This window comes from Podarcis vaucheri (assembly GCF_965113315.1).
Source record: "Podarcis vaucheri genome assembly, chromosome: 15".
In the NCBI taxonomy this organism is placed as follows: Eukaryota; Metazoa; Chordata; class Lepidosauria; order Squamata; family Lacertidae; genus Podarcis; species Podarcis vaucheri.
This window is the reverse complement of record NC_138753.1, coordinates 7,270,771-7,290,424: the sequence shown is the minus strand read 5'-3', so window position 1 is coordinate 7,290,424 and position 19,654 is coordinate 7,270,771. Positions and strand designations below refer to the sequence as shown.

Genomic DNA, 19,654 nt, shown 5'->3' with positions numbered 1-19,654 from the left:
TTCCCATAAAATATCTCGGAGCCTTTCACATTTTAAAAAATCACTATCATCATCAACAACAACAACTTAAAAACCATTCTATGTACACAAACAGTTACAAATACAATACAGACAGACTGGGATAAAAAGCTCCACTTAAAAGGCTGGCTGAAAACTTGTAAACAATATTGTAATCAATAACTTGGGAGGAAGAACGAGAGGTGCCTGCTTCGTGGCAAGGAGCTGACCCCACAAACAATCGGCAGAAAGACACACCAATACAGAAATATACTTGTAATGTACTGCAAAAGCATTTTAAAAGGGATGGTGACCAATATTACTATTTACGGAACAACCGATTATAGATCCATTTAAAGGATTAAGTCTTTTTCAACTGATTGGGGCTGAGTCCTCGGGAAAGGTTTGCTAAACTCTCATCCCTGGGGAATGTGCCCAAATAATCCCCCTTGGGCCTCAGCTGAGCAGTTGTTTTTGAGAGGCTTCTCCCAAGATGCAGGTTAGGATCTTCTTTGCATCACTGGGGTATGTTGCAACTGTAATTTCATATTTTTGGGTCTTCTTGCTAATGGTGTTAGGGACCCTTATTGTCCTGTGGGGTCCAAGGAATTGTCTTCACCACTGTGTACTGCTTCTCAAACCGCTAAATGTATGACCTGCCTCCTCTCTCTCACCCTAGTTTGGTGCAGGCCAACCCGGAGGTTGCCATGGATTCCATCGTCCACATGACCCAGCATATATCATCGACGCAGCGAGCTGAGATCGTGCGCATTCTCTCCACCATGGACGCGCCTGCTTCAACGTAAGCAGGCAAGGCTGGAAGGAAAAGGTGCCCTGCCATTTTGCTCCTGCCTTCATCCATGTACCTTGGCTCCCAGCAGGGGAAATGCTGGGAAAGGACTTCTTAATTATTTTCTTCTTTTTTGTGTCTTTTTTTAAACTCAGACTTGAATTTCAGAGTAGTCATGCGAGACTTCAGGAATACAGGCTCCCCCCACAAACGTAACTTATGGATGTCGTACCGTAGTCCCTATTTATTTAACAAAGTGTAAACTGGACTTGCATCTCAGTCACTGTTGTGACTTCCAATGAGATCATGAAAGGTACCCTGGTACCATGAGGTCTTAAATCAAGGGTGGGGCCGGGGTGTGACCACAGGGGCCTTCAGCAGAAACCCCCCCACCCCAAGCTTTTCATCTCGTGTACACTTTTTGTCCATTGTGTCGGTTACTTGACTTTTCCCAACCTTCCAAATGCAAAAGATCCAGTGTTTGTCAGTCGTATTTGGCAGTGGGGTGGTAGCGCCACCCCTAAAAGGGAGGCCCCACAGCAACTCTTGCTGCTTCTGTTCTAAACTGGTTTAGACTCCTATCGTCTCTCTCTCCCTGCTGGTGGTGAGGTCATCCCCACTTCATGCACAAAGTTTAAATCATCGCCCTTTTTTTAGGTCATATTATTATTTCTCTCTGTGCACGATTGATTGGCCATCAGATGTTTCATTTCTGCGTTCATGCAATAAACCTAGGAAAGCCAGTCTGCAGGGCGGATAAAAAGCTCTGCAATGCTAAAATAGTCAGAAAACAGTGTTTATAAGAGGCTCCAGCCTTTGAGGGGAGAGGTTTCCCTTCGTTCTATTGGACTTAGAGAAATCTGAGGGCATTTCTGTTTCATATGAAAGTTATTTTGCAAGGTGACTGGGGCATGATCCCATCTGAAATCATTCTGCCTTTTGCAGCAGAACGAACAAGGGCCACCCCAGCTATATATCCCTTGCCCATAAAGTGTAGCACAGACTTCCCCAAGCTGGTGCCCTCAAGATGATTCTGACGACATCTCCCATCAGTCCCTGCATCACGTGGCTGTGCTACCTGAATTGAGCGTAACTTTCCTTACAGCCTGGCTCTACCATGAAGCTTTCATGGAGCACAGCGTCTTGCCATTCAGTAAGGAGCAGTCAACATGGTGCTGTTCAGATGTCCCTGGCCTCCACCTCCACATCAGCCTCAGACATCGTTCTTGGGTGTGGTGGAAGGTATAGTTCAGCAATGTGGGAGGGCACTGTGTTGGCCACCCCTGAAAGTAGGGGGCATGGACTTGAAGTTGTTCCCGTACAGTAAACCCCACAGGTGCCTATCCCTGCCTTCAATTCCTTACATACTTTGCTGGCAGTGCTGTCAATTTGTAAGCTAGAAGTGGCACTTGCTTCTGTAAATCAACACTTGCGGCCTTGGTGGGTGGTGGACCGGCTGGCTTGCGCCAGAGGACCTAACCTTGAACAGGTGGAGCAGAAAGGTAAAAGCTGAGCATCTCCTGCCCCACTGGGGTACAGGACACCCTTTTGTGTTGTCTCTTAAGACAGGGGGGAGGTAGGAAAAAATGCAGCCTTGCGGGGGTGGTAAGTGGCCTGCATCTAAGCCCTGCCGGCTGAGCAGCACTTTCACCAAGGCGCCAATTCAGGGAGCTACGCTAGCGCAATAGCAGGAATTCACCTGCACACCTGTGGCCTTGCTTTTTTGGAGGGTCAGGTTGTCCATTGGCAGCAGGGGGATGGAGCAGAAGACATATGCTACGCTCGGTCAGGCTTGCCTTCCCTACAGCCACCAGCCTCTGCTGGATCAGTCCAGTGGCCTATCTGGGCCAGCATCCTGTTCTTACAGTGGCCAATGAGACGTCCCAATAGGAAGCCCCAAAGCAGGGTGTCTGATGGCTAACAAAGGGCCCACACACACATACACCTCAAATCTTGTGTGGGTGAGGAGGAAATAAAATAAAAGCATGGAGAGTGAAGGAAACCACTCTCCATTTATCCCTCCCCCCCTACGATCATGAGCGTACCTGGCTTTTGGGAAGGCAGTTGAGGGGCTCTGGCAAGGTCCTAGAGCCCTCACACTCCTTCCCAAAGCTGGACGAGCACTTCTTAGGCTTTGGGAAGGCGGTGGGGGGATTCTGGGACCCTGGCAGAGCCCTCACACCCTCTTCCCAAAAATCAGGTAAGCACCCCTCCACTTTATGGGGAGGGGCAGTTCCTGGCTTTCTGCGTTTCTGCATATACAGATGGACCTTTGGAAGCCAATCCTCGTGTAAGACGCAAGTGACCCACAATGCTACACCAATGTTAAGAGGAGATGCTACTCACAGGCTGGTGGATCCAGGTGTTGAGCCTTCGATGACACTTCCAGATGGGATGACAGCCATTATTGCACCAGTTCACCAACTTGGGAGGGGGGGGGGTGTTTCATGAAGGGGAAACACAGCATTAAATGAGTCACCCCACCACCATGCAATAAAATAATACTTTGTGCAAAATCAGTTTTAAGTAATGCTGTGTTCTTTCCCCCTCATTACAAGGAATTAAATTAATACACATGTTCCAGCCAATTGCAAAAGGGGGTGGGGATCCAATTTTGTAAGGTGGGGACATGCTAGATATGGGTTCTCTTGGAAGCCCTGTGGCATGCCTCTTTGGACAGATGCCTGGATCCGGGGGAAGCCAGCTCCAATCCAAAAAAGGTCTGCAACCCCACTTACTTACGAGTAAGCCTCATTGAATTCAATATATTTCCCTCCACAAAAATCCTATCCTGCCCTTCTTCCCAAAAGAGCAGAGGGGGGCAATCACCAAAGCATTAAAACAATTTTTAAAAAGCTATTAAAATAGCAAGTAATCTGAGACTTAGGTACTTCAGAGCGAGTCCCATTGAAAGGAAGAGCTGGCTACCACAACCTCAAGTCCCACTGCTTTCAGTTAAAGAAGCTTGCATACCCTGAAATGAAAGGGGGGGAGATGGGCATGACCCAGTACCACATAGACACACATCCAAGAGCCAAGGTTCTTGACCGCAGTGCCCTCTGCCAAGCAGACGTCCTGAGTGGGTTGCCTTGTAAGGGTCCCTAAGGCAGCTACAGGGTTATTGATAAAATATTGCAGTTCAGAAAATAATGGAAAGTGTCTGGAAAGGACAGCTGCTAAGGACTTTTAGCACTGTGCTTTGAACCCTATGGAAGGAGCTGGCTCCTAACATTCCTGAAAAAAGAGACTTTCGACCTGCATTCTCATTACCTGCCTCTTGAGGATTCAATGCAGCTGGCACCAACTTGGGACCCTCCAGATGTTTTGGGCTACCATTCCCATGGGGAGTTAATTCAAAACATCTGGGGGCACCAGGCTGGCAAACACTGGTTTAGCGTCTTCCCTTTTTAAACAGCTTCTTGTTTACGTCACTAAAGGAAACCTAAGCCTTGCCCAAATACTTTCCAGGAGAGAGAATGTCAGCTGAGTGTAACTCTAGGATGTTAACTGTAGTAAGCGTGTGGCCACTTTTCTCTCTCTCTAAACGACACGTCAGAAAGGCCAAGGACTCGCTGCCCAGCAAATCCCCACAACTGGTTCTGCACTGCCAGATGAGTCCCATTCCCCTGCAGCAATCGCCCAAGATGGCGGGGTTACCTGTACTGATGCACATGCCACAAAAAAGAGCACCTTTGTGCTCTCTGCTCTGCAGCAACCAGCTTCAATAATCCAGTCTGGTGACGATGCCGTGGCCTTCAGGTCAGCCACCCACCCTGTCTTGGGATCCTTGCCTTGCACTGCCTCCAAAAAGAACTGCGGTGGAAACAGGAACTCTAACCCAATGGAGGATTATCAGCAAATGTTAATAAATGCATCATACCTGCCGCTGGCCACACAATGCAGATTGGGACCAGGGTGGGGGCAGATGGGCGAAGGTGAGAGCACATGCTCTGCCCCCCCCCCCATTTTCTAGAGAGAACAAAACATTTAAACCTGGGGTTGCCAATTTCCAGCACACTGGAAATTTTGAGAAAGTGCCGTGAGCGCCAGTTACAAAATGGCTGCTGTGGGGGTGTGGCCTAACACAAAATGGATTATTTACTTTCGATGGGTAGCATATGAGGTACTGGCAGGCACACTGGTGTCGTGGTGAGGAGCCCTGATTTAAAAGATGCTGTTCTCATTAAGTCTGTAGCAGAAATACAGGCAGCGGAGGGGACAAGTGGAGAGAGAGCCCAGTTGAACCATCCGACAGAAGTATTAACTGATGTATGTCTTGGGACAACTTGTGGTGCTGATGTTTATTTCACTTACCTCAAGTTTCTTTTAATAAAAAAAATTCCAACCATCAGATTGCGTTGCGCTGTGAATTCCTTGACGCAGCTTCCGTGTTTTCAGAGTGCAGCCATTTCTGTCACAAAGCAGAAGCAAGAAATCGGGAATGCGTTAACTTCAGACTCTCATGCAACCTTTAACACCTGAGGCTCTCCCTCCAAGAAATCCGCCTCAGCATTTATGCCTCCCTCAGGAAAGATTGCAGCCAGAGGTGGATTTGCAGTGGTACCTTGGTTCTCAAACGCCGTGGTACTCAAACAACTTGGAACCCAAACACTGCAAGCCTGGAAGTAAGTGTTCCGGTTTGCGAACATTTTCTGGAAGCTGAACGTGCTGTGTTTTGAGTGTTACGCTTCCGATTTGAGTGCCACACTTCTGTTTTGAGTGTTACGCTGAGGTCTGTCTGTTTTTGCTATTTATTTTGCGTTTTTGTTTTCGCAGCTCTTTTTTGTTTTGTTTTTGTGACTGTGTGGAACCCAGTTCAGCTACTGATTGATTGTGTGACTGCAATGCATTGTTTATTGCTTTCATTTTATGGATCAATGGTCTCATTAGATAGTAAAATTAATGTTAAATTGCTGTTTTAGGGGTTGTTTTTAAAAGTCTGGAACGGATTAATCCATTTTGCATTACTTTCTATGGGAAAGTGCACCTTAGTTTTGGAACAGACTTCCAGAACCAAGGTACCACTGAACTATGAAACTAATGAAGCTTAAGCTTCTGGGTCCCTAATTCCAGAGGAACTCCAGAAGCAACTTAACATTTTTGGGTGTAGTAGACCTAATTTGAGTAGCATTGAACTGAGTATGGATATTTCAACAATCCAAAAGTTTGAGAGTCAGTAGCACGAATGTTGTAAAGGTGTGGTGATCTGTCACAGAACAACCCCACTGAAGAAGATAACAGTGGTTACCCAGACCTTGTTACCAGTTGTGAACCCCCACGCCCAAATGTAGGTCTACCACTGATCCCAACTACTCACAGTCAAGAGCTCCATCGTTCCAGGAAGAAGAAGAAGAGTTTGGGTTTGATATCCCGCCTTTCACTCCCTTTAAGGAGTCTCAAAGCGGCTAACAATCTCCTTTCCCTTCCTCCCCCACAACAAACACTCTGTGAGGTGAGTGGGGCTGGGAGACTTCAAAGAAGTGTGACTGGCCCAAGGTCACCCAGCAGCTGCATGTGGAGGAGCGGAGACGCGAACCCGGTTCCCCAGATTATGAGACTATGGCTCCTAACCACTACACCACACTGGCTGCACCACACTACACCACAATGGAAATGTACTCAGTGGTGCAATATGACTGCCAATACTGAGGTCTCTGGGAACCCAAACTTTTCATTTACACCAGGGTGTTTCCCCTCCAGATGTTGTCAAGACTCCAACACCTGACAGCCCCAGCCATCAGAGCTGATGGGGAGTTGGGAGCCCAGCTGCAGATTTACAAAAAAGGAAATGGCAACTTATTAGTTCATGTGGCCACAGATGAAACACTTTGGGGAAAGTACTGGTAAGAACAGAGACAGATTTTGGATCCCAGGCAGTAAGGACCTCTTCCAAGAAGAGCCTGACTGGATCACGGAGGCTAATCTAATCTGGCATTCTGTTCACAGACTGGCCAGCTAGATGCCTCTGGGGAGCCCATAAACTGGGCCAGAGCACAACAGCACCTCTCTCATTCACTAGTGACCCCCTCAAACAACTGGTATTCAGAGGTGCATTGCCACCAGATATGGTGGTTATCATGGACTAGTATCCACAGGCAGCCTTATCCTCTGTGAATTTGTCTAATACCCTTTAAAAGCCATCCACGAGAGCAGCGAGAGTGGAACAGGTTCCTGTAAGGAAATCGAGCCACTGCCCTTTAGAAATCTAGTCAGTCCGGGGTTATGCCAGAGCCCTTCACTTTGACATTCTAGTTTGCTATGGTTTTGTTTTTAAGAAAAGCTTATAAAAATGCTTTTCTCTTAGAAATCGCAAAGCAGTTCATAATATACATAAAAGCTATTAAGACTAATAAAACAACTATTAAAATGTGCAGAGAGTGACATCTTGCTTTTAACAACCCTGTTTGCTGTTTCTTGCAGACTAAAGTCATTGTGTGTGAGACGCTCACATGTAGCTTTATTTATTTGTTTTACCTGCCCAACCTACACAAAACAAGAAGTTCTGTATGCACTAACTTTCGGCTTTCTTTTTTAAAATTTAGCTTTGTGCTCAAAGGACTAGGGGCATTAAATGCAGAATGTACGTAAAAGTCGCAATATCCTGTACTGGATACTCCCCACGGTCACAGATGTGTTGGATCAAACAAAACTCACCTCTTAACATTCAGGGGGTGACGGTGGCACAATTTCATCCATTAAAACGGTTTTACAAATGCCCCCTCCTTCTCTCTTTCTCTCTCTCTCACACACACTCTCTCTCTCCCCCACTGTTACTCAACTGAATTTAATTGCAGGTATAGCTAATGGAACTGCTTCTCCCCTACTAGGCATACAAAAAGGGATCCGTTTACTCCAAAACAGGCTCCTGCGAGATGTGTATTTTGAAACCCTACACATAATTTTAGATGAAATGGTGTTAAATCGTATCAAATTAGCACAACAGATTCAATTCTGTGTGTTTGCTCTCACAGAACCAATATAAGATTTGGGGAGGAAGAATTCGTACGTACATAACAGATATAGAGATATATGCATCTGTATCGTGTGTGCTTAAATACATTAATCGATTTAACAGACTTAATAAAAGGGTGGAGAGAGAGAGTACCCCTACTGAACCCTGGAAATGCATATTTAAACACTTTAGCCTAAAAAAAAAAATCTACATATTAAAAATGCCCGGAAGGGTTACCTCCAAAGCGGCAAAAGCTTTCAAAAGCTGGCAGATCAAAGTGCTATCATCTTTTAATTTAAACCTTTTGTTGCTTCAACGGTCTTAAGAGGGATGAAGAGAGAAAAGATCAAAATAAAAACTGAAACAAAAAAACCACGGCTTTGTAGCCACATATCTCTCCCCCCCCCGTTCTCCTCCCATATTTCTCCCCCTCCCTGCCCGCCCCCACAAACCTCCTTGTTCGAGTCCCTTCTCTCAATTTGGGCCGCAAAACAGGTCAGCTCCATTACCGAACAGCCTTCCCACAAATATTTAAAACAAATTGAATTGCACACCCAATACCCTTCACAATTACGGCAGCCACAATAACTAAATTAGCAATTCAACAAAATAATTGGAAATGCGATTCTCGCTATTCCGCCGCTTCCCCCCGGGCTTTTGCTGATCTGGGGGAGGGAGGGGGGGGACTCCGCTTTACTAATTCAGAAGCTAATTAGAGCCACACTTGTAAATGAAGTTGTTTGTCTGAAAGTTGAAATTCTGTGTGGTTTTATTTTCGGGAGGGGGGAGGGACAGGGAGGGCGTATCATTTCTGCTACACTCACCTCCTGTTTTTTGTTTGTGTTTTTTTTTAAAAAAAATCAGTGCCGGGTTATCTGTTGTTGTCCTATTTTTTTTTAATAAAAGCTAATTAACAGAGGTATCACATATGGCTAAAGAATTGAGATTCTGTTGGGAAATTCGGGATAGCTGTTAATTGATGGCATTAAGGAGAAGCATTTGCAGGAAAGCCTGTTCTGTGGTTGCCCTTTTCTCGTAAAGGCAGTTTAGCCTCCCGCTCTGCATTCAGCCAAGACCTCCGGCACCAAGAAAAAGTGTGTCCTTGGGAGTTTCAGTCACTGGGATTTGGAGAGCGATTCTCCTACAGGCAGGCAAAGTGAACAGATTCTCTCGGAGTGATGAATCACTCTTTGGGAAGGGCCACAGCTCAGTGGCAGAGAATCTGCCTTGCCCACTAAAGGTCCCATATTCAATCCCTGGCATCTCCAGATAGGACTGGGATTTTTTTTCTTCTTCCTGAAATCCTGGACAGCCGCTGTCACTCAGTGTGGGCTCTAGGGAGCTGGGTGGAATTGGACTCCGCCCCAGCCAGTAGGGCCAATGGCCAAGCATGATAGGGAGCTGTAGAGAGCCTATCAGCACCCACAGGGCACCAGATTCTCCACCGCCATTTTAATAGCAAGCATAGGCTGCTGGAAAGGAGGGGAAGATCCATGCGTTTCGTGTTAAAAACAACACCCTTTACTTTAGGTGACATTTAATAAATAAATTAATAAATAATAATAATAATAATAATAATAATAATAATAATAATAATAAATAAATAAATAAATAAATAAATAAATAAATAATTTATTTGTACCTTGTCCATCTGGCTGGATTTCCCCAGCCACTCTGGGCAGCTTCCAACAAAGATTAAAAATACATTAAAATGTCACACATTAAAAACTTCCCTGAACAGGGCTGCCTTCAGATGTCTTCGAAAAGTCAGATAGTTGTTGTTCTCTTTGACATCTGGTGGGAGGGCGTTCCACAGGGTGGGTGCCACTACCAAGAAGGCCCTCTGCCTGGTTCCCTGTAACTTGGCTTCTCACAGCGAGGGAACCGCCAGAAGCCCCTTGGCACTGGACCTCAGTGTCTGGGCAGAACGATGAGGGTGGAGACGCTTCTTCAGGTATACTGGGCCAAGGATCTCTAGGGCTTTAAAGATCAGCACCAACACTTTGAATTGTGCTCGGAAAAGAAAGCGCCTTTTTGAAACTGTGAAGCATTTATTAAGTACACACAAGTCTTGTGCCCACATAGGACTGCATCTTATTTCTCTCTCTCTCCTGCACACAAGATGGAGAGAAATTAAGGTAAAAAAGGAAAGTAAAGGACCCCTGGACGGTTAAGTCCAGTCAAAGGCAACTATGGGGTGCAGCACTCATCTCACTTCCAGGCTGAGGGAGCTGGCACTTGTCCACAGTTTTCCCAGTCATGTGGCCAGCATGACTAAACCCCTTCTGGTACAACGGAATACCATGGAAACGTCGTTTACCTTCCTGCCGCAGCGGTACCTATTTATCTACTTGCACTGGCATGCTTTCCAACTACTAGGTTGGCAGGAGCAGGGACCCTGTTGCGGGGATTCAAACTGCTGACCTTCTGATCGGCAAAGCCCAAGAGGCTCAGTGGTTTGGACCACAACGCCAGAAATTAGTCACAGTCAGACAGCAAGACCTGCCACTGGAAGCAGAGCTGGTTAACTTCTGTGGCCGCCAAACCACACATTTTGGAGAGGGGGCTGGCGACAGGATCCAGGGCTGGGTGTTACATGAGCAAGCTCAGATCTCTAATGTCTGTCCTGGAAACAGACCATTCCTGCCCCGCTACCGGTGGAGAGGATAAGAGAACCAACCTCAGCGGATGAAACCAGGTCGAGACCCAGCTGAAGCCTCCTTGCCTGCGTTCCCCAGGTATCGCACCACCCAGGTAAGGGGGGGAAAGAATGAAAGCCTGCCAGGACGCTGATAAGTAAAGATTCAAGGGTTTGAATTTCTCTTCTCCCCACCATCCTACCTTCCACTTATCTCTTCAAACAATATGAAACAAGCATTTTCCATGCTCACCTTTTAATATGCCTGCAAAGAAACTCAGAAGCAACAGGAGGTAACTTTAAGAGACTTGTGTCAAACAGAGAAGCAGGCATCACACACACACACACACACAACCTCATCGAACCACAGCAAGGAAAACCCTATGCCAAGAACAGGTGCCAAGCTAGCCAATTCCCTATTCTCAGCCACAATAATAGCAAGGATTTATAAACAATACCTGGGAGAGAGGGCTCCAAGCACAAAACAAGGATTCTTTCTGTAATCCTCTCAAGAACGCCCATGCTGCAGGCTGAGGGACTGAGGCTGGCAGGCGGCCGCTTGCCTAAAGTCTAGGAAACAAGCATGGAAGAATGTCAATGCACCAGAAAAATGAGAGAGGAAGTGTGTTTCCCTTCCCCAACTTCTGTTATTTGCCTACGGGAGCCTAATGAGTTCAGGGCCAGATGAAATTTGGAATGAAAATCCCTTGGCCCAAATTGGGAGGATCTGTTCTATAGTAGTACTGGTTCCCCACCAGCATCCATTTCAATCTTAAATCTGCAAAGATGGACTTTAAGCGCTGTCAGGGTGGGGCCATTTTCATAGGGCTAGACGCCACATCGCTCAGGACCCATGAGCTGGATGGAATCGGGAGCTTCACAGGTGCCTTCGGTTCCATGCTGACATTGTGTCCATTGTTCATTGATGGGCGATGCGAACAACAAAGGTCCATATAGTAAAAGCTATGGTTTTCCCAGTAGTGATGTATGGAAGTGAGAGCTGGACCATAAAGAAGGCTGATCACCGAAGAATTGACGCTTTTGAATTATGGTGCTGGAGGAGACTCTTGAGAGTCCCATGAACTGCAAGAAGATCTAACCTATCCATTCTTAAGGAAATCAGCCCTGAGTGCTCACTGGAAAGACAGATCCTGAAGCTGAGGCTCCAAGACTTTGGCCACCTCATGAGAAGAGAAGACTCCCTGGAAAAGACCCTGATGTTGGGAAAGATGGAGGGCACAAGGAGAAAGGGGTGACAGAGGACGAGATGGTTGGATAGTGTTCTCGAAGCTACAAACATGAGTCTGACTAAACTGCGGGAGGCAGTGGAAGACAGGAGTGCCTGGAGTGCTCTGGTCCATGGGGTCACGAAGAGTCGGACACGACTAAACAACAACAAACAACAACAACAACTGTAGAACTCAAAGGGACCCCGAGGGTCATCTGCTCCAACCCCCCTGCAATGCAGGAAACTTCTGCCCAGCGTGCGGCTCAATTGTAGCTCAATACTGTCCTCACTGACTGGCAGCAGCTCTCCAGGGTTTTCGGAAAGCCCTGCTTGGAGATGTCAGGGACTGAACTCGGAATCACTGAGCTATGGCCTTGGCTTATTCTGTTAAAAGCTAGGAATCTTCCCCCTGCCCCCACATTTTTGAAGTTCCCCACTTCTAAGCTATTTTGTGTGTTTTTTTGTGCTGTGAATCGCCCTGAGGTCTATGAGTCTAGGGCGCTGTACAGTGGTACCTCAGGTTAAGAACTTAATTCGTTCCGGAGGTCCGTTCTTAACCTGAAACTATTCTTAACCCGAAGCACCACTTTAGCTAATGGGGTCTCCCGCTGCCGCCGCTGCACAATTTCTGTTCTCATCCTGAAGCGAAGTTCTTAACCCGAGGTACTATTTCTGGGTTAGCGGAGTCTGGAACCTGAAGCATCTGTACCGCTGTACACATTTAATTATTTAATTAATAATCTCATCTGATAAGTTTCACACATGTGGAGAGGACCCACTCTCATCTCAACACCTTTTATCATTCAATGGCTCACAACTGAACAGGGGGAAAACAAAAACCTTTGTGCTTCAGAGATGCCTGATGATAGCAGGGCTTGCCTTGAGTCTTTATTGTTTTATTCTTTTGTAAACCACTTTGAAGCTTTTTTTTTAATACAATCAAGTGGCCTGTGGATTCTATGAAAATAAATAACAACTATGCCCCATAATTTCCTTAAGAGAAAAAGCTAAAAGAGGGGACAGAGGAACAAAATGAAAGCAACAACTTTAAAACAAAGATTATTCTTTTAAAAAAACAAACACAAAAAAAACAAATGGTAAATCACTGCAGCCATTTCCAAAGGATAAAAAAACACCCATATATGGCAGACTGTAGATCTGAGGCCGTGAGGCAGCTGTTTGGTTAAGGCTAAGGAAACAAACACAGAAGAGTGCTCACATGGCACCATACTGACATCAAGGCCGGGGCCAGGCAAGTCTTCCTGGGAAGCGGCATTCCACCGTTGGGGTGTCACCACCAAGCAGGCCCTGCTTGGGGTTACCACCCTCTTGCTGCACCTCAAACGACACCCTTTTCACGGGGGGGGGGATGGGGTGCTGGGGACCGACCCTAAGCCCTTCTGGGTGCAAAAGCACCTCCTCTATCGCTGAGCCCTCCAGTTTTAACGCAGAGTGGTGGCCTTGCTTATTAAACGGGTTGTTATCTCATCTGTCCTTCAATATCTCCAAAAGGCACCTAAGCAAAGATGGTGATAATATGCAAATGCCTTTAAATTTAAATTGATTCATTAAAATCAATGCACTGGTTAAAAAGAAGGGCAATTAATCAGCTAAAATTCTTTAATTGGTTGACAGCTCTACTTCATTATCCACTGTGTATAACCAGTGATTATAGATATAGATTGTGTGTCTGTGTGTGATATTGCTGGAAAAACACACACACACACAACCTGCCAAAACACAGAAAAATCCCGAGAGTGTGTGTGTGTACGTGTACACACACACGTACACGTACACGTACACGTACACGTACACACACACACACACACACACACACAGTAATTCTAAACCATTACAGTACTGAGTATTTGTGTGTTTTAATATTCATTTCAAACACCAGATGAACACATATTTCTCATTGGCATATATATATATATATAGAGAGAGAGATGCTGATGCTGATTATGGTGGTGATGATGCATTAGAGATAATCTAGAGGAAGGGGTCCCAGCGGTCATCTAGTCTGAACCCTGGCTCCATGCTGGGTTCACAAATGCAAGATGCAACTAACAGGTCCCTTGCCCCCCTCTCTTCCAATCTATAATCAGTGATGTAACCCTGAGAGAGGGATTCAGCAGAAGACCCGTTGCTTAACCAATTAGCAAACACAGGCTCATAGGACTAAGTCACACCCACTGGCCCATCTAGCTCAGTACTGTCAACACTGACTGGCAACAGCTCTCCCAATGTTTGAGACTGGAGTCTCTCCCAGCCCTAACCTGGTGACGCTGGCGATTGAATCTGGGACCTTCTGCACGCAAAGCAGATACTGTGGGCATAGAGCTACAGTTCTCCACACCACTGCAGATTCATAGAATTGTACGAGTTTGAAGGGACCCCGAGGGTCATCCAGTCCAACCCCTGCAATGCAACTAAAGCATCCGTGACAGATGGTCATCGACCCGCTGCTTGAAAACCTGCAAGGAAGGAGAAACCACCACCTCCCAAGGGAGACCGCTCCATTGTTGAACAGCTCTTATGGTCAGAAAGTTCTTCCTGATGTTCAGCCAGAATCTCCTTTCTTGTAGCTTGAAGCCACTGATTGGAGTCCTACTCTCTGGAGTTTGAGAGAACAAGCTTGCTCCATCTTCCATCTATTTGAAGATGGCTATCACATCTGCTCTCAGTCTCTTCTTTTCCAGGCTAAACATACCTGTTATGTTGGAGATGTCGTTGGGCTGGGCTTCCAACAGCCCCTGTTGGGAGTCAAGGATGATTGGAGTTGTAGCCTGGCAACATCCTGCAGGCCGCAGACTTCCCAGCTCTGAGTTCGGTTATTACAAGAGAAAAGAGAGGAATATGGGTGTGACACAGTCCACACTGCAATCAACAGGCTTGGGGGTTATTTTGTTTGTTTGTTTATTTATTCAAATTAAATGCCGCCCTTCATTGTTTGCAAGATGGCACAGGGAAGAGATTCACTTGAAAACATGGTCCTACTCCTGAGGTCTGTCTGACTTGGCAGAAGAGAAGATGCAAGGCTGGGAGACAGTATTAAAAGAGGTGGTCTTAAAAACCGGGTGTTTTGTAAACAATAGGAAGAGTTAAGGAGGAATTGTGTCTCGAATTAATTTGATAAATAAAACCATTCATCGGCCCCAGCTACTGGAACTTTGGGAAAGGAACACTGACATGTCTCCCTGGGTTCTAGGAAGCTGCTGTTATTTCCTAAAACCCAGGGAGACAGGATGATGTTGTTGATACGCCTCCCACCTGGTTGGGTTGCCCCAGCCACTCTGGGCAGCTTCCAACAAATTAAAAACATTAAGCACAGTAAAGAAATCCAACATTAAAAACTGCCCATATACTTGTTCAGACAGCTGGTCTACCTTTCTCAGGTGCTGTCTACACTGAGTGGCAGAAGATTTTAGATGGGGACAATTCCCAGTCTTACCTGGAGCTGGAACCTGAGACCTAGTGCATACAAACAAAGTGCTCAACGACTGATCTTTGGTGCTTTTCCTGCCATTACTCGACACCATTTTGCATCATGTGCTTCTCTCTTCTCCTCGTCCAACAGTACCCATCTAAAGTCTCATGTCCAACCCCAAAACAGCTGGCTGCAACCTAATCTCACACCCCAGTTCTTAGCTTTATCACTTATAGTTTTTGCAAAAGGATAGACCATGACTCTCCAAAACTTTCCCCAGGGTTGGGGGGCCATGCAACTAAATCCAAGAATAGAAATATGACAAACTCTGAAGGGGTCCACAGAATTGTTGTTGTTGTTTTAAAAGAAGTTTATGCCAGGCAAATTTTGACTCTTCGGAAAGCTGGAGAAAATGGGAGGCAGTGGAGGGGGGGGGAGCGGGCAAAAATCAATGTCCTTCTCTAAGATCTACAGCTCTGGCTTTGCTGCAAATGCACATAAAGATTTATTCATCCATGCTACATACATTTTCTAAGACAAAAGTCAATACTCACCTTGACACAGATACTTTCTGCACCCTAGAGGGGGCGGGGTGGGAAAAAATCTTCGATTTTCTGATGGGGATAACTGTCCTCGTTCCGCCACTTGGAGAACCCACATTAAGATAGAATTCACACTGTCATTTCATTTCCTGAAAGCAGCTTCTTGAAACAAGCACACACAATTTTTATTTTTATTTTAAATTTAGGGTTACCATCTGGGGCCAAGGGTATCTCTGTAGGAGCAAAATCCAGCTCTGTCAATATGCCACCTTTCTTCACATTAAAAAACAAACAAATACTAGCAAAGTTTCTAGTCCATATGCCTGTAAAAAAAGAAAGAAGGGGGTGTTCTGTTTTAGCTCGTCACAGCTAGAATTACAGAAAAAAACTGAGCTTCACTGCATTGGAGTGGCCACACAGCAGAAATGGAGGGGGGAAGTTCTAATTATTATTTTTAAAGAATGGTGGCACTGCCAGGTGGGGGCAGATACCCAGAGCCCCACACAGCAGAATGAGCAAGAGGGGGCCCTGAATCCAGCAGGGCTGGCTTACCATGGTTTGAAGTGAAGTAAAGTGATTAATATACCTTACCATCTAAAGAACTGTTCTGAGTGCAGCACTGTCCCAAAGGCTCAAGGCAGACAGAAACAGTTAAAGCTGCAAAACATGCAACAGAAGCCACAATTTTAAAATACCAACCTGTCCCAGGTTCCGCTCGGCTTCCAAAAACAAACTCGTCACCTCACAAAAATTGCTAAGGGAGAAGCAAAGGCCCCTTTCTAAACAACAAGTGGGAGAGTGGACACCTTCCTACCTTCTTGCCTTTTCTGAATCTTGTCAAAGCATCACTTTCACACAGGCCTGTCCAAAGCTACAAGGCAGGCAATGAAACTTATCAAATCTCTGTTGAAATGAAGGAGATAATTAATTGTTTCAGTGTTTAGCAGCTAGAAAGAAAATCAAAGGGTCTTTTAACTGGCCAGAAGCTTCATTTTCAAGCTTCCCTCTACTCCCTTTTTTATATATATATATACAATCAAGAGGACTAGAAACCCTTCCCTCCCTTTTAAACGAGAAACTCCTCCTTTGTTCACTGTGGGTCTAACAGAATTCCTCAAGCTTCAGGGATGTGGATGAGTATCAGGAAGGGCAGAATGGTGATGAGGTTGGAACTAGCTGGTACATGGGCAGCCGGATCCAGCCCAATCACCTTCTAAATCTGGCCCACAGACAGTCCAAGAATCAGCGTGTTTTTACATGAGTAGGTGTGCTTTTATTTAAAATGCATCTCTGGGTTATTTGTGGGGCATAGGAATTCGTTCATTTTCCCCCCTTCAAAATATAGTCCAGCCCCCCTCCTACAAGGTCTGAGGGACAGTGGACCGGCCCCCTGCTGAAAAAGTTTGCTGACCCCTGAGCTGGTAGATATAAGTTCTATCCAATTAGATTTCAATAAGCTCTATCCAATTAGATTTCAGCTGCTCCTCAATAAACACAAGGTTATGTCATCACACTGTTTACATTCCCTCTCAAGCTGGGTTGCTGCCATTGCTGACCAACATTTCATCTTGGTGGTTTCTCCTAAGCTATGGATGCCCTTGCCAAGGGACACTAGCTCCATCCTCAGTGACTTTCCACCGGCAGGCAAAGACATTATGGCCCCAAAGCCGACACATAACTCATCTGGGTTCATGCAGAACACTCAACAATGCATTGCTTTAAATTGTGGTTTGCGGAGTCAACTACGAGTTGTCCCACAGATGTTTGAACAAACTGTGGCTTGTTTCTCCAGAGCTCGGTTTGTTTTCCAGGTGAGCTTAACTTGTGCTTTCGTAGGCTTGTAGACAGATGCCTACAAAAAAATGTCTAAGGCCAACCAACAGAAGACTGGTGGCCAAACAAAACCATGGGTTATGTACCGGTTTCACAGGTGATACCAAACCACAGTTAAAACCAACCAAGTTTTGTAAGCCAACATGGCTTCAGAACATGGTTTCCTGAAAGCAAACAAACTCTAGTTAAGCAGATCAGCTGGGTTCACACGAAACACTAAATCACAATTTCAAAAAACCATGGTTCCAACCAGGTCATTGTTGTTGAAATTGGTGTTTGCTGGTAGTTTTTAGTTATGTCTTACCTGTCTTCATTTTAGGCTTGAAAAACAAAACAAAAATCAAATAAAAAATACAGAAGTACCGGAATACTGTCAGCCGCCATCAACACCGTTTGGTGGGAAGGAGGTGTATCCTCAAGAACTTTGGCGAAGAAATGGCAGAGAAATGTTTAAAAATAAAATACATTCAGCAGCTAAAATGAACTGTGAACAGAAATGAGCCCCACTACATTTCAGGTTGCCCTGGACCTCTAAGGCTCTGGTTGAGAGCCCCCCCCTTGAAGAAAAAGCCAGCACTGGTTCCTTCAATGCTGGCGTTTAAGAGGGCCAGAGCAGCTCTGCTGGATCAAAGGCCCATCTAGTCTGGAATCCTCTTCTCAGCGGTCAAACAAGGAGCTTGGAAGCAGGACATGAACTGGCATTCGGAGGCAGAACACAGCCATCATGGGGAGAAATGGATAGCCTTTATCCTCCATGAAATTGTCCAAGACCTCTAAGCTCATGGCTACTTCTTGTGGGAGGGAGTTCCACAGGTGTGCCTATGTGCTGCGTTAAGGACTTCCTTCAGTCTGCACTGACTCTTCCAACACTCCGCTCCGCTGGATGCCCCCGAGTGCTGGTATTCTACGAGAGGCAGAAAAATCCAACCAAATCCCCATTTATTTCGTCTTCTCTTAAACTGTTTTGCCCCCCCCCTTAAATCGTTCAAATAAACGTTGAGTGTTACTGCCGGACTGCAAAAGGCTTTAAACGGCTTGTGCTAAAATGACTGTATTACATTAGAACGGGACAACATTGTGTTATTCTTAATTTTTTTACTGTCTTTATGGATAAACTTTTAATTTTTATTGTATGCCCTTGCAATCCTTGCAATCAAGCGGCATATATATACTTTTCATTAAACAAAATAAATAGTTCCTTTGTCTTTTTTACGTGGGGGCGGAGGCGGTTTCACCCTTTAAAAGAAAAAAAAAGGCAGCCTAGAAACATTTTGAATAAATAAATGAGGTGGCCAGCTCTGTAAAGCTGTTTTATTCAGTTTTAAGGATGGGGGGATGGTGGTTGCAGAGGAGACACCTCAGGCAATCAATACAGGTAACATACATATGCACATGATACTTATGCAAGATAATCTCCATTGGAGATTGATCACAGCAGGCTAATAAATCCACTTTATAGGGATTTAATTTCCAGCTTTTTTGACCTTCTGAATAAAAACAAGTGAATCATCTTCTCTCTGTAGAGGTTAGTCCCGGTGTAAATCTAACAAAGAGCATCTCTCAACTGGGGGAGGGGCAGAAGAGGCAATCCACAAATCCCCCATCAGCAAAAATACTTTAGGGGAGTGCTTTAAAGGTAAAGGGACCCCTGACCATTAGGTCCAGTCGTGACCAACTCTGGGGTTGCGGCGCTCATCTCGCTTTATTGGCCGAGGAAGTCACAGGGATTCGAACCACCGAACTCCTGATCGGCAAGCCCTAGGCTCTGTGGTTTAACCCACAGCGCCACCCGCGTCCTTTACTTTAGGGGAGAACAAAACACCCAAAGCATTCTATTAGTTGCTTTCCACTTTTGGTCTCCTTGGAAGCCACCACTCAGATGATGGGCCACACATATTTAAGAACAGACCTCCCGAGAGTTTAGGACAACCTAATTCCCAACCTGGTTGCCCTCCAAAAGTTTTGGACTACGATTCCCATCAGCTTCAGCTGCTCTGGCAAGGCAAGGCAGCAAGGTGGTTATGGGAAGAGAGAGAGGGTAGTTTAGGGCATGACCATAAGCAACTATTCTGGTGTTCTATTTCCTTCATTCTTACTTTAAAATCATGTCTCCTTAGAACGGAGATGATTGGATAGTTACAGCCATCAAGTTTCGCTCAAGGGCATGTCACTAACAAAAATGGTTGCGTTGTACCCTCTGTTAATCTTTTCCCCAGGAACACAAACACGGTTGTGACACACAGA

The 19,654-nt window shown here is 45.6% G+C and overlaps 1 protein-coding gene and 1 long non-coding RNA gene across 7 annotated transcripts in view; one reads left to right on the top strand and one right to left on the bottom strand.

Annotated features, from left to right (window-relative positions):
- ACACA (acetyl-CoA carboxylase alpha) overlaps positions 1-5,138 on the top strand; it is a 194,265-nt gene extending 189,127 nt beyond the window's left edge. For all 6 annotated transcript variants that reach the window (XM_082200776.1, XM_082200774.1, XM_082200775.1 and 3 more), the window contains one exon: positions 677-5,138. In XM_082200776.1, coding sequence (XP_082056902.1) covers positions 677-803 — 127 coding nt within the window. In that variant the 3' untranslated portion in view covers positions 804-5,138. The remainder of the gene's footprint in view (positions 1-676) is intronic.
- LOC309519724 lies at positions 5,104-16,762 on the bottom strand. Its single transcript, XR_014213978.1, has 5 exons — positions 16,392-16,762; positions 15,790-15,900; positions 14,319-15,679; positions 10,836-10,947; positions 5,104-5,198 (listed from the first exon to the last, which is right to left on the bottom strand). It is a non-coding gene; the product is annotated as an uncharacterized lncRNA (long non-coding RNA).
- Positions 16,763-19,654: the final 2,892 nt, after the last annotated feature.